At 24.8% G+C, this 14,315-nt stretch overlaps 2 protein-coding genes across 3 annotated transcripts in view; one reads left to right on the top strand and one right to left on the bottom strand.

The window, feature by feature from the left end:
* LOC113557471 overlaps nucleotides 1-3,737 on the top strand; it is a 205,246-nt gene extending 201,509 nt beyond the window's left edge. For both annotated transcript variants that reach the window (XM_026963013.1, XM_026963014.1), the window contains exons 4-6: nucleotides 241-377; nucleotides 490-666; nucleotides 1,573-3,737. In XM_026963013.1, coding sequence (XP_026818814.1) covers nucleotides 241-377; nucleotides 490-666; nucleotides 1,573-1,688 — 430 coding nt within the window. In that variant the 3' untranslated portion in view covers nucleotides 1,689-3,737. The remainder of the gene's footprint in view (nucleotides 1-240; nucleotides 378-489; nucleotides 667-1,572) is intronic.
* A 4,595-nt stretch (nucleotides 3,738-8,332) lies between these two features.
* Nucleotides 8,333-13,923, bottom strand: LOC113559315 (glutathione S-transferase-like). Its single transcript, XM_026964992.1, has 5 exons — nucleotides 13,722-13,923; nucleotides 13,427-13,577; nucleotides 9,516-9,683; nucleotides 9,286-9,428; nucleotides 8,333-8,687 (listed from the first exon to the last, which is right to left on the bottom strand). Exons 2-5 carry the CDS (start codon nucleotides 13,554-13,556, stop codon nucleotides 8,520-8,522), a joined length of 609 nt encoding a protein of 202 aa, XP_026820793.1. The 5' UTR covers nucleotides 13,557-13,577; nucleotides 13,722-13,923; the 3' UTR covers nucleotides 8,333-8,519.
* Nucleotides 13,924-14,315: the final 392 nt, after the last annotated feature.

Genomic DNA, 14,315 nt, shown 5'->3' on the forward strand with positions numbered 1-14,315 from the left:
TCGCCATCCCGGTCGGGGGATTTATGTCGCAACGCTGCGTTGCCTACGCCCAAAATTATAAAGTTAGGTACAATGACATCCGTCTAATCGATATTGCACGCACCAACAAACTATGTCCGTGTATATAATATATATATATATATACATTATACATACATTGAGTGACGTTTAGAAATTCGTTTTAAAAATGTACACAGTTCGATTAAAGAAAAAAATATATATCAATTTTTTTTTTGCCAGGTCAAATTTAGAATCATCTCTGCTGGATCACCCCGAGTTGGCCCTGTTGTTCTACCTGTGTCAGATGATGTTGCGAGAACTCGGAAAATGTAGTCGTCTTGTACAGCTCATACCGATGGACATGACTGGATATTTCGGTTAGTGAAAATAATAAAAAAAAAATACACTAATAAAACCCAAACCAATCATTCTGTGCCATTAATAATCATAAATATTATTAATTTTCTTGTTTAATATTATATACCACAGAAAACCGTGCCGGACCATCAAACATCGGCAACGTTATTAGCCAAATACTTTTATGCAAGCAAATCCAACCGGACTTCAACCAAGAAGAAATCTGTAGCATAGCCAAAGACAGCCAAGATCTGGCCAGGCTCATCCAAGACATGCAAGAATTTCTTCCACAACAAGACACCGCAGCTGGTATATTAATATTATACATTATACATATATATGCACGATATGAGCTTATAACTAAAACCATTTTTTTTTATTATTATTATTTTTCTTTGCATTTTATTTAAACAATAAAAATAAAAAATAAAAATTATGGTAAATAAATATTTAATGGTTATGTTATATAATTAAATAAAACACTCTTTATTTTTTTTATCAAAAAAACCATGATTTATGTTCAGATATTTATAAACTTCTATAGAGTTTAATGTTTAATTTCTTTTCTTGTTTAGTAAAATGAAATACAGTTTTGAATAAATTTAACTTTAAACTTTTGAAAAAATTTTCAAATTTAGGAAAATGAAATATTTTTGTATACAAGTATTCAATACCGAACAAATCAAACATTATAAAACATTTTTAATTGTATCTACTAAAGTTTCAAAAGTCTAAATTGCATAATATTTTTAAAACCGTAATTATTATATTGAAATTTGTACCCGGTATTAATTTTTAGTAAGTGTTTCATGTAATCTACACTTAATATCTTGTTAATAGTATTACAATCAATTTGTAGTTTCGTTATAAAGAATTCTATTATAAATTTTTGTGAGCCGGTTAAAAGTTACAGCTAATTTATTTTACATTTTAGATAAAAACTTTACTAAATTTAATGTTTTTGATAAAAAAAATATTTCACTCATTTTCTTTTATGATTTTAAAGTTTGAAGTTTGAATAATACTTTTATAAAGTCTTGTTGACTAACTGTTATTATGTAAAATTTTAACAAATTTATTCACCAATGTTTACCTTTATTTTACTATTTTGTTACTTAGTTATTTGATACTTTGATATAACAATGTATTATTCGTCATATTTTTTGTAAAAAAAAATAATACTATTATTATTATTATTATTATTATTCTTTACAGAAAAAAATGCAGCGTTAGAACCAGAAAACAGCAAATGGAAACGAAAAGGAAGAAGAAATTCAATATACACCAATGTCAGCTCATGTTGTTGTTTTTGTAGGCCAACTTACCTTTGATGTTTTATATTCGTTGTATTAGAGCGCACACAGATATTATTTTTCCAAGCTCAAAATAAAAACACAGTCTCTATTACACAAGTCCAACATTGTATCACGTACCCCCATAATAATGACCAACCTATATGTTCGCTATTTAATTATTGATTATTTTATAAAAAAAAAAATGATATAGTATAGTTCAGTGCTTAATACATAACAGGTCGATGGATGACAAATTGAATTCTTATACATTTTGTTTTAATGTTACGTCGTGATTATTTGTCAATATTCGTGTTGAGTCAACGCATAATAACGGTGCCCAAAATAAATATTTAAAACTTCATCATACGGCGACCAAATATTGTGAATCCATGTTCGTTGTTTATATATAAACCATAAGAAAATGATAAAAGGCCAATAAGTAGAAAGAACTAAAAAAGTAATCTCAATTTTTTTCTCTTATTGTGATTCCAAACGAGATAGTGTAAGTATTTTATGTCTGGTATATGTTTATGTGTATTGTGTGTGTGTGTGTGTGTGTTTTTCGAGAAAAAAATGGAAATTGATTAATTTCCAGAATAATTTTAGGTAGTTAAAACCGCAAAACTATTTCTTTGTTTTAACTTTAATACAAGTCGGAATATAAATATGAAAACATTCTCAGAAGACAAAATCTTTAATAAACAATGTTGATGCAGTGTGATATTGATAACTCTCAAGTCCCACGAGAGTAAGATAATTCTAGTTATCAAAAATTGAATAAAATATATAATGTATGATGTATTTTTTTAAACCAAACATGACAACAAATGACTAGGTATAAGCTATTCAGTATGAAAAACATAATATATAGTATGAATAAATCACTTTAGTTTTTATTATTTTCTATTTATAGTTTTTTTTTTAAGTGATTTATGTTTTTGATTTTTGTAATTCTATTTTTAAACGAATTTTCAAAACAACGAAATATTTTATTATCAGCATTTTCAACATACTCCCGATGTGGTCTTAAACTAGATATTTAATCTGCCTATTTTGTTTCAATTTTCTGAGTATAATTATTTTTCATTAAACCATCGGCTTCCTTCGTCACTACAGTCACTAAACTAGAAAATATGATAACCGCCACGGTACTCTGATCGCGTTTTATACCGTTCTGATAATTTTTTAGCAGCTGTTCTGCTGTGTTCAGAAAACACTTATAGTCATATTTTACAGTAACTCAGCATAATACCCAATATAATTCCGTAGGCTATTCCGCATGCATGATATTTTAGTGACGCAAACGATAAATTAGATTTTTTTTTCTTTTTTAACTATGGGTAGGTACGATTAAAAGTTGTACGGTCATCCGATAAATTTCTGTTTGATTCGCGTATCCAAATAGCTGAGATTTGATTAAACGTTTTAGGTTTTACTGACTGGCCTACAATCGTAAAAGGGATTAATTAGTTTGTACGCTACGCATATATTTACTTCTAATAATTATAGAGATCGACACCGTGGTTTCTTGCCTCTGTTTACAAAACCTCGACCCCTCCTCTTATTCCTGCCCTCCGAACATCTAACTCCTTTCAAAGCCGACGTTTTGTCTGACAAGCGCTCATAAAATCAACCTCCGTTTCATCTAAACACCGGAAATGTTTTCAAGTATACCTTCACTCGAATAAGCTAAATAATATAATAATAAGAGTACCCATTTTCGCACACAGCAGATATTATATAATATTATATGTAGAACGTGGGTACCGCGGGTATACTTTCCTTATAGCGACGTCAATAAATATTTTATTCGGTTTCCTTTTTTTTATGCGTATATGGTCAAATTCGTGTTATTCGATACACTCATGTTATATGCTGTAAATGTTTAGCAATTTTGTTTTATTATTATTGATCAGAGGCATAGAATAAATAAATACTATAACCGAGTTGATGTTGTGAATTTCCCGAAGACTTGTGCAAATCGATGTTTGTATCATAACAATAATTTGTATCTATAATAATAAAACCCGACTATAATGATCATTCGCACAGTTACTGCGTTTATTACCAAAAAAAAAAAAAAAATGAACTATCTGATTACTCCTGCATTGAGTTTGTTACCTATATAAATACGACGATTATGATGGGGTATTTTTCGTTGTTGACGACTTATCGAGATTTCATCGTATATTGACTAAGTGTATGTATCAATTCTAATGATGTTAAAATATTATCACAACTACTCAAACTCGTTATAACATAGGAATTTCAAAACAGAAGTAAATCTAAGCGACAGCAAGTGTTTACGATGCAGCGGCCGTGGAATACCTATAGGTGTTCCATTACCGGTTTCATGTTATACGGATATCGCGACTATATTTTATATTGTAAATTTACGTGAAAGATACCACACACTATAAATACCGTTTTACTTTTTTTTTTTATCGTGCATTTTCCCAGTCTACAATACTTTTTGTACCTGCAATTTGTATTCCTTTGCATTTGTATTAACCGTTACCATTAATGTATATTTTACAATATATTCGTGTCAATTTTTTTCCTTTATATTATAGATGTATGTGTTATGATTGTACAATATATCATTCATATTTTAAATTATTTTTATTATTATTATTTTTTTTTTAATTCACATCTATACCTACTTTGTTTCGTTGGTTATGTACCGGATTAATGTTCAAAACAATAATTGAAATCAAATAATATCAAAACAAAATATTATCCAACAGTGATTGCGATCTAGTGCCTGTTGATAATACAAAATATAATACAAATTTTAAATCATACATTTTTATAATATTTCCAAAATTAATGGATTAAATGAACATAAAATACTATCAGTTTCTGATTTAGTTAACTTGTATGTTATTTTTATTATATAATAATACTTTCTTAATGATATATGAAGTAGGTAGCAATCTTAAAATGTATAATATATTATCATTTATTGATCCTTTACCAATTTTTGTCTTTATAATAATGGCCTTCCATCAATGTTATCATTACATATTTTTTTTTATAAGATTTATTATATTATTATAATGCATTTAAGCAACCATTCTCATATTATTGTGAATAATATTATTTCGTACACAATTGTATATTTGTGAATACATAAAAAATATCTAATATAAAAATATTAGTTAAATATATTCCCTATACAACCTTGAAGCACCAACTATCACCGAATTATGTAAAATGATACTTGTTGTAAGCTGTTGTAATAATAACATAGTGTATTATGAATATTAAGTAATATTATTTAGTGTTTAAAAATCTACTTTAAGAAGTTATAATCGGGAAGAACAAATTTATTCAGAAAAACATTCAAATATGTTACGTATGGCTCAAAAGCTATTTAACGTTCATTAAGTATTAAATATTTAAATGTATGTGTACAATACACATTGATTAGTCTAGATCAATATTATTATTATATATTCATATTATAATTTATTAATATATTATGATTGTTCATTAATTTTTTAAATATAAATAGTTAAAAACCTAAATATTTATACTATATAATGTGTTATAACACGATAGTTTAAGTAATATTTAATATTATATTATTAAATTTAGTATTACTGTTTTTATGATACATTTTATGTAAAATTTACTAGTAGATCATACCGATTATTGTAATTGTTTTGACCGTCAATGTGTTACTCGCTTGGAAATCCGTGTTCAATATAAATAAATTACCTAAGCTAAAAAATTATCTGCTAATGAAATCGTATGCAAAACTAACATTTGAAAATATAATAAAATAATAAGCAAACGAGTAGTTTGCTAGACAGGCATTAATTTACACATATAAAATATTACGTAAATCAATGAGTATATTATGAAAGTTTATATTGGACATCGCTACAACGATCGGGTAATGCAATATACTATGATTATAATCTATGGTGTAAAAACTAAATTGTAAATAGAGTTATTTGCCATACAAGCTGAATAATTATGTTTTTTCGACATTATTTTTACTTCAAAAAATATTTATATAATTATTTGTTAGAATAAAAAAAACATGTTAGTCTCAATAAATAATGAATATATTATTTATTATTTCCATTATTCAAAATTCTAAAAACTGTGTATTTACAACATAAAAGCAAAAATTAATAGTTGAAAATTATAATCAATTTACGATTATAATAAAAAATGCTTATTATTTTTACTTTACTATAAAAAAAAAAAAAAAATTAAATAAATAATATTATATTCTGAGAAGAACTGAAAATATAATGAATATTCAATATAAAATTTATAGTGTTTAAGTGTACACTCAACGATTCTCATATAAAAACTCTATTAATTGGAAATGTAAAATAAATGGCACTTAAGTACTTAAAATAGGGCATTTTATAAATGTATTTGTAGATTTCGAGAAAATTATAAAAAATCTACAAAATAATCGTAAAGGTGTATACACAAGTGTGGCTTTAATTAATTTTAGTTAAAAATAAATTATATTTTAATCAAAAATATAGTAAAATATACTATTGTATATTGTAAAATATTTAATACCTATACCATCTACGTTATTAATTACGCTAAAAATCGTTTTTAGCATAAAAAAAAGTACTGTTAAAAATAAAGTGTACCTACATATTACCCATATACAGTAGCTTCATGGTAATTTGAAGAGAACTATCTACGATGCTACTGTATAATATAGTTAATATCAATAATAATAATATATTATTATATTATTATTATCTTAATTATTATTACTTAAAGTGTTGCACGGCGTATCGTATAGGCAAAATGGGTACATTACTGCAGTGTTCTATATTATGTTGTTGAATTAATTATAAATTATAATATACATTTTAGTTCATCCAATCATTCCGTTCGCCAAAAGAATAAAGTAGGCACTTGGCACAAACTTGAACGTATCGTGTTAACACCCAATTCGCCATTTCTCGGCACCAGTTGTACGCATAAAATAACCACATTATCTCGGTGAACAGACTATGATACCTGTATCCGATGTGTATACAGTCAAATACGAGAATATCTGAAACGAAAAATCGATAAACAACGAGGGATCGGTCTATGAAAAACATTTAAATTAAAACAAAATGTACAAATTAAAAATTATCTCATAATGACAATTATAAAATTCTATATTCAAAGTGTCAATTAAAGTTAACAATAAACTATTAGTTAGGCCAAGGTAGGTACTTATTATTTTTATAATTATTAGTAGAATAGACGTACTTATATTTTACATAGCTAGTTTATCGCTATTGTTTAAACTTACTTACATTTGAATTTAAAAACATTCAATTGTGCATGTTCTTAAGACAATATTTTAATAAACTAAGAAATTTGCTTTGCTGTATGTATGTCGAGTGCACCATTGCAGGTCATTGAGTTAGCAACTGTTATGAATTTGTTCCAAGACATTGTATACAATGAAAAACGGTTTTAAACAGATATCACCTGTCAATCAATACTTCTGAGCATTAATTGTTTTACATTTATATTTCTGTAATTTTTTTTATATTGATAATTTGATAGGGTGAATATTAATTAATAATTATTTAACAATTATGTTAGCAAACACAAATCACATATATTAAGTACCTATCTTAGTAAGGTAACATTATCTAATGTAAAAGACAATGGAATTTAATTTAATGTAAAGTTATGCTCATTGAATAAAATAATTAATAATTATTAGCAGTTTATGAGAATGTATACATCATTATAATATCAATATACCTAGTATCCAACAATCAATTGTACCAAATTCAATCTTACAAAATTGTATTTAAAATATAAAAGCAACTTTAAATCTGTTTTAATGGCAGCTTCAACACCAGTTTCAGTTATGAGGTAAGTATGTATACATGTTTAAGTATTTTATGTAACTACCCATGATTTTTTTTTTAAACTGACACACCCATCATTAGTGGATTAATTCAATAATACTGTATCACACATTTATATAAATAGGTAATATGAAAAATACATAATTTGTATGCTGGCTATTATGTATACAAATCAAGAGTATAATATGCCATTACATTTTATAAACTAGATATAATGTTTGATACAAAGATAAAGAAAACATATTATAGAGTGCATTGTGCTTTAATTATGTCAATATTATACTTAGATGTATAGATATGTATCTTCACAGAATATACTTATACTATAAATATAATATACTAAACTGGGGGTCTGTGATTATAAATGTAACTATATTACACTTTTTTTTTCAATTAGAAAACTTAAAAAATCTTGTTTTAAGTTTATGGACCAGTGAACAACTCATCAAAATGTATAGTAAAAACTGATAAAAAAAGGAAAATTTCAAGTATATATATAGTTAAAAAATAATCAAAATATTAAGACTATTTTACTATTTGTAGGAAATACTAATATAAACATTTTGGTAAACATTCAAAGTATCTAGAATTATTTAGTTTTGAGATACACTAAAAAAAAAATCGATTTTGTCAAATCTTGGTTTTTCTTAAAATTCCAGATTTTTCCTTAATTTTGAGCAATTTGGTAGTTATTGAAACTATTATAATTTTTTTACTTTTGACTCCTTAAAAACCAAGTAGATCTAATTTTACTGGAACAACCTTCAAAAAGTAAAATCAATAAGCATACAGTAATAAATGCAAATTATTAACTCGTATAATGTATACTGTATTAACTTTCATAAAACTTTTCAAAAGTGCTTTATTTTCAAAAAAAAATAATATTATATAATCATAAAAAGTGTAAAAATAAAATTCATCTGTAGAGGTAAAATTAAATTTAAAATAAATATAATTTTCTTCATCTTATCATTATTATGTGCTGTTTTATACTCTTTGATATTTAAGGATTGTCTGTTGGTCGTTTAGCAACCCATGCCTTAATTTGAGGTATTTCTAATACCTTTTCATTTAGTGCTTTCAAGTTTGGACGACCCTCTAATAAGTCAATTTTTGCCATAAAATTCAAGTAGTTTAAAATAGCAACAAAAAATAGATCAGCCCAAGACAACTGAAACAAAAAATATTAAAATTAACACCAAGTTCTTCATTTATTTATAAAATGTCAAATTATTAATTAAAATCTTACTACTTACAAAAAAAAATTAATTAAATAAATAGGAAATATATAAAAATAATCAACTAGATAAAATGCTATAATTAAATCTTATAGAACTGTGTATACTGTTAGTTTTATAAACCTATCAATAATGAGACCAAAGATTTATATACAAAGCAGTTTTTGAAAAATAAAACAAAAATAAATTAAATTAACACAAGGACCCTGCCTAAAACATATAAAAGCTGTACACAAATACCCTGTACAATTTAACATTAATAATTATTCATTTTTTTTATTCATTTATTGAAATTTTAAAGAGAGCAAATAAATAAATGAAAGTAAATATCAGATACCGCAATAATTAAGATAACCTGTATCCCAATGTCATCAAATAAGAAACTAAACATAGTTTATCATAACTAACTTAAAATATTTATAAATTAAAGTTGAATTTCAATTTAAATTATATTAAATATTTTAACAAAAACATTCTGTTTAGTTGTTAGAGGAATTGTAAATATATTCAATAAATTATAAGCATAGTTACCTTTCCGTTTACAAAGTATCCATTATTTTCTCCGACACTTTTTTCAAATTTATCCATGTAAAATGGTATTGTTTCATTGATCAAAGGTGCATATCTCGCTTCTTTAGTTGCTTCATTTGGATCATATGCATATGATGCTATTGCTATAAAAATAATATAAATTATATAATACAATTAATAATCTAAATAATATTTATTATAATTAATTATGAATAATAGGTACTATTTACCTTGTCGTAAATCATGAATATTATCAACAGCAATATCGATTAACAAAGATTCCCAATCATCACTACCAGCTAATCCAGCCTTTTTAGATAAATAACGAGTAATAGCAGTTGATTGATTCAATACTTTGCCATCAATTTCCAATGTTGGCACTTTTCCAAATGGCATCGCTAAAACAAATAAAAACAATATGGTACTTAATATTTATCCAATAACTAAATTATATATTATCTAAAAATTATATAAATATCAACATATCTAAACTAAAAAATGATATATTACAGATAGTAAGCAACTTATTTATACAAACATGGTACCTATCTAACCATGATTTATATAATTATATATTATTTATATTTACTACAAATCTATAATACATTTTATAAGTAAAATATATATAAATATATGTAATATATATCTGTGATAAACACAATGTGAAAAAAATGTATGAAAGATGTTTTTTTTTTTTTTACAACAGATTTTTTGATTGTTTAACATTGTATTTTACAGTTAGTTATAAAGTTATTAAATTTTCTAATCTTGGATATTTAATAATAATAATAACTTGATTGCAACAATAATAATAGATGGTACATTTTGTAATTTTATAACATTTTATATTCATAATATCAATATTGCAGTATTCCTTAACAACTGAACTTGTGTTGGGTAATAGACCTTAATAATTAAATCTTAAATATAAGAATGTACTAACATAAATTATTAATTAAAATACATTTATGAAATAGTGTTGCAATGAAAAAAATGTAAAATCAAATATAATTTTTTCATAAGTATTACCAACTATAAATTAAATAATAAATAAATCAACATGTTTAAAATAACTTATACATGGATAAATTATGGAAGTTATTTATATTAATATTTAAGATTCTATCTAAACTTACAATTTTATATAAAACACTTATTTGGCTAAATACATTTTTATATTTTGGAAAATGTGTGTTGTTCAATTAATTAAATTGAAAATCATTCACAGAAGATTTTTTTAAAATTAAGGCAGTACTAGTAGATTTATTAAATATTTGAAAATATAATTAATAGCGACAATAAATCTATATAAGTAATTATTAAAGATCCTTTTCAAATAGATATACCAGAAGAGTACATTGATTACACAATAGAAGAATAAATAATTTCTTTAAATAAAAAGAATAATTTAAATATATGATTATTAATATAATTTACATGAGTATCTTATTTAAATCAATAATTAACAATTAGACCTAGATATTTAATTTCTTTAATATTTTCAAGTTCAATGCACTATGGTCCACATGTATTATTCAATTAACTATTAAATATGAATGAATAAATTTCTTAGTTTTAAAATACTTAAAATGTTAAACACTTATGAATTAAATCAAATATATTTTGACTTAGTAAATTTAATTTTAATTTGTTTTTATAAAACCAAACATAAATTGTATCATAAATTATCCTTAGTTTGTTCAGATTTATTATTAATGATATGGTGTCAGCAAATCTCAATACTTCAGTATATAAATTTGTATTAGTTTATAAGAAATTGTTGATAAAAATTATAAACAATAAGTGATCTAATACTGTATTTCAAGATACTACACAAGATGGTTCAGGATTTTTACTATAATAATCATTAAACTTAACTCTTTGACATCGTGTCATTAGACAACTAGATCTAAAATCAAATTATTGATTAGAAAAGAACAATTATTTAAATATTTTGTTAAATTATGAAAAAATAAATTTGTTTTATTTTTCATTTATAGTTTATCATAATTATTTACTAATTAATACATGAAAATATTTTTGAATACTTTGTTTTATTATTAAAAAAAATTAAGTAAATGAATAAAAAAAATAAATAATAATATTTAAATAGTTCACTAATAAAAGCATTGATTAAATATTTAATCAATGACTAAAAGATACATTTTTTTATTTTTACTTATCTTAATTTAATTAAATATTTTTCTAGATAAACTGAAATTGGTAGATACTAGTTATGTCATATAGTAATATAGTATCATATATCATAGAAGTAAATGATTTATTTGCCAATAAGATACTAGGTAGGTATTTAAAAGTTATAAATTAGTTTGATGGATATAAGACAAGTTAAAACTTAAAACAATTAAAAATTTGATGAATAATAAAAGTACATAAATACTATAGAAAAAAAAATGTAAACATGTCTTATATTATTATAATATGCATAGTGTATAATAATATGTTAATGTATAAAACATTTTATCCGCATATATAACTAACCCTAACACCTATACTTATTTATGCCAAGTAAATTAGGTACCTAATTCTATTTAATTAATGAAAAGAGATTGAAAAATAAATAACAAATATTTGAATGAAAAATAAATAATCCAATCAAAATTTCTATTTTCGATTATGTTTGTATACTAATTAAATAGTAAGTACCAATCTATGGGTTTATAGGTTTATAGTACCAATAATATCTACAATTTTACACAAATAGCAAATAATTTAGAATTTAAGAATCAATTTAATAAAGTATTTAAATATTATACTACCTACAGTTAAGTTATAAAGCGCTGTGAGATAGTTTGCAATAAAAGATATTAAATAGGCAATGGCGTGCCCAGGGGGGAGGAAGGTTAGGGGTTATATCCCCCCCATTTACTTTTTTTTGCTGACTTTCGGAAAACAAATTATTAGATATTAGAGTTGTTACTTGTTATTAAGTCATTGCTTTTGGTTATAAGTAGTAAGTTATTGCTTATAAATTATAATATATACATTTTATTATAATGATATATACTTTATGTTCTCTCATTCTCTGCCTATTTAATTTTATAATGTAATTTTTTACAATTTTTCACGTTTTTTGATTATTTTTTTTTTTAAATATGGTATTTTAATGAACAAAATACTTAACTAAACTAAATTCATTATTAAATAAATAGATTTAACAATGGTAATTAATTTAATATATAAAATCTTAATACATATGTAACTTATTTAGTTTATTTTAGAAAAAAAAAAGCTTTCTTAAAAGTAATACCATCGAGAATAAATAAATACAGAAAAGAAATGCCAGGTATACCTATACCTTTACCTCCCGATTCCTGAACCTATTATTACAAGGTCGGAAACATGGTTATTGCCGCAATTTTCTATGCAAATTAATTTTGAAATTTTTTTAATTGTGATTAAAAGTTTAAAAACTATATTAAACCCCATCAGTGTGAAAAAGCTGAAACAACTTGTACAATATAATGCAGCCAAATGTGGTTTATAGTATTCATACAATTACACTTATCTGAGTTATCCATTAATCTTACAAACTTGGAAGAATCAAATTGTGAGCTACTTACTAAAAAACTATAGACAAATGTGTGTATAATGTGTACATAATAAAAAAAAAATTCAGGATATAACTACTAAATAGGATATAAATCTATTAAATCTTACTATAAAATCATTTCGGGTAAAGCAGAGTTTATTTAGATATAACTAAATATTGAGTTTTTTTAATATGCACTAATAACTAGAGTCTAGAGTAGTAGAAGTAGAATTTATTTTTTCTTTTTACTAACATATTTTAAGTAATAAAAGATTTAATTTTAATAAACATAATTTGGAAATATATTTAATTATTAATTTTAATGCAAAAAAAGTAATACATTCATCGATTTTTTTTTTAAATTAATTTATTTATAATTAAGAATTTAAAGTTTTTTTTATATGACTCGTATTTGTATTGTGTAATTTATTATCTATTTCTATGTATGTTTTGGTATAATTTTACAGTTTTTGTGTGTTTTAATAGAATTAAATCCTGTCTTTTCTTATAACATATATCCCCCATCGAAAATTCCTGGGCACGCCACTGTAAATAGATACCATTGAGCTATATTTAATAAAAACTTACTCGGCTTGAGTGCAGGCCATTGTTCGCGTTCAAAACGAAAATCTTCGAAATCGATGTTTAAGTATGACAGAAGAAATCTGATGGGTTCAGCCAGAGCAGTGAAGTTGAAGTACGTGACTTTGTACGACATTTTCGAAAAAATTTTGATTTGCTAAACAAAAATAATATTTAAATATCATCAACGAATTACGATTATTAAGTATTTATTAATATAATATTTCGATCGAACCGATCGGAGATATTGACTGTACTGGTATTAAATATTAATAAGAATAAGAATAAGAATAATAGATACCTAAGTATTTAGGCAATTTAACACCGGGTATTGTTAACCAGATCGACAGAACACAGAGAACTGACTGGCGTAGTGACGTCCACTTGATAGTACTCAGTCAGCACTAACGGTAAATAATAATAGTGACTACTAAATAACAAAATTAAAAAATATTTCGTCTCGAGGTCGTTTTCGCGGTATCTAAGTGGGGAGGGGGAACTGTTGTGTGTCGTTTGGACAGTGGTTGGGTTCGGTTTGTTGTCTGGCGGCGATCGGTGACGCGGTACGGTGCGACGGTGGCGCTCACGATCCAGTGGATTCGCATTCCACGCCCTATTCGTAAAAATAACGATGATTACTATGCATTGCCTATTCTCCTGTTCTCAGTATATCATTATAATAACATTAACGATAACAATAATGGTAATAATTATAATAGATAATTGATGGTTCTTCGTCCGTGACTGTATAATCGCACGTATATACTAGGACGAACGCGCGATTTCAGTGCTGCCAAAACGGTAAAATGTTATTACAACGTGTGCTCGGTATACGAAAAATTCGCGTTCAAATCTTTTAAACTGCTATAAAAATACCGTCGAATTTTGATGTATA

The sequence above is a fragment of the Rhopalosiphum maidis genome, chromosome 4, assembly GCF_003676215.2.
Source record: "Rhopalosiphum maidis isolate BTI-1 chromosome 4, ASM367621v3, whole genome shotgun sequence".
Taxonomy (NCBI): Eukaryota; Metazoa; Arthropoda; class Insecta; order Hemiptera; family Aphididae; genus Rhopalosiphum; species Rhopalosiphum maidis.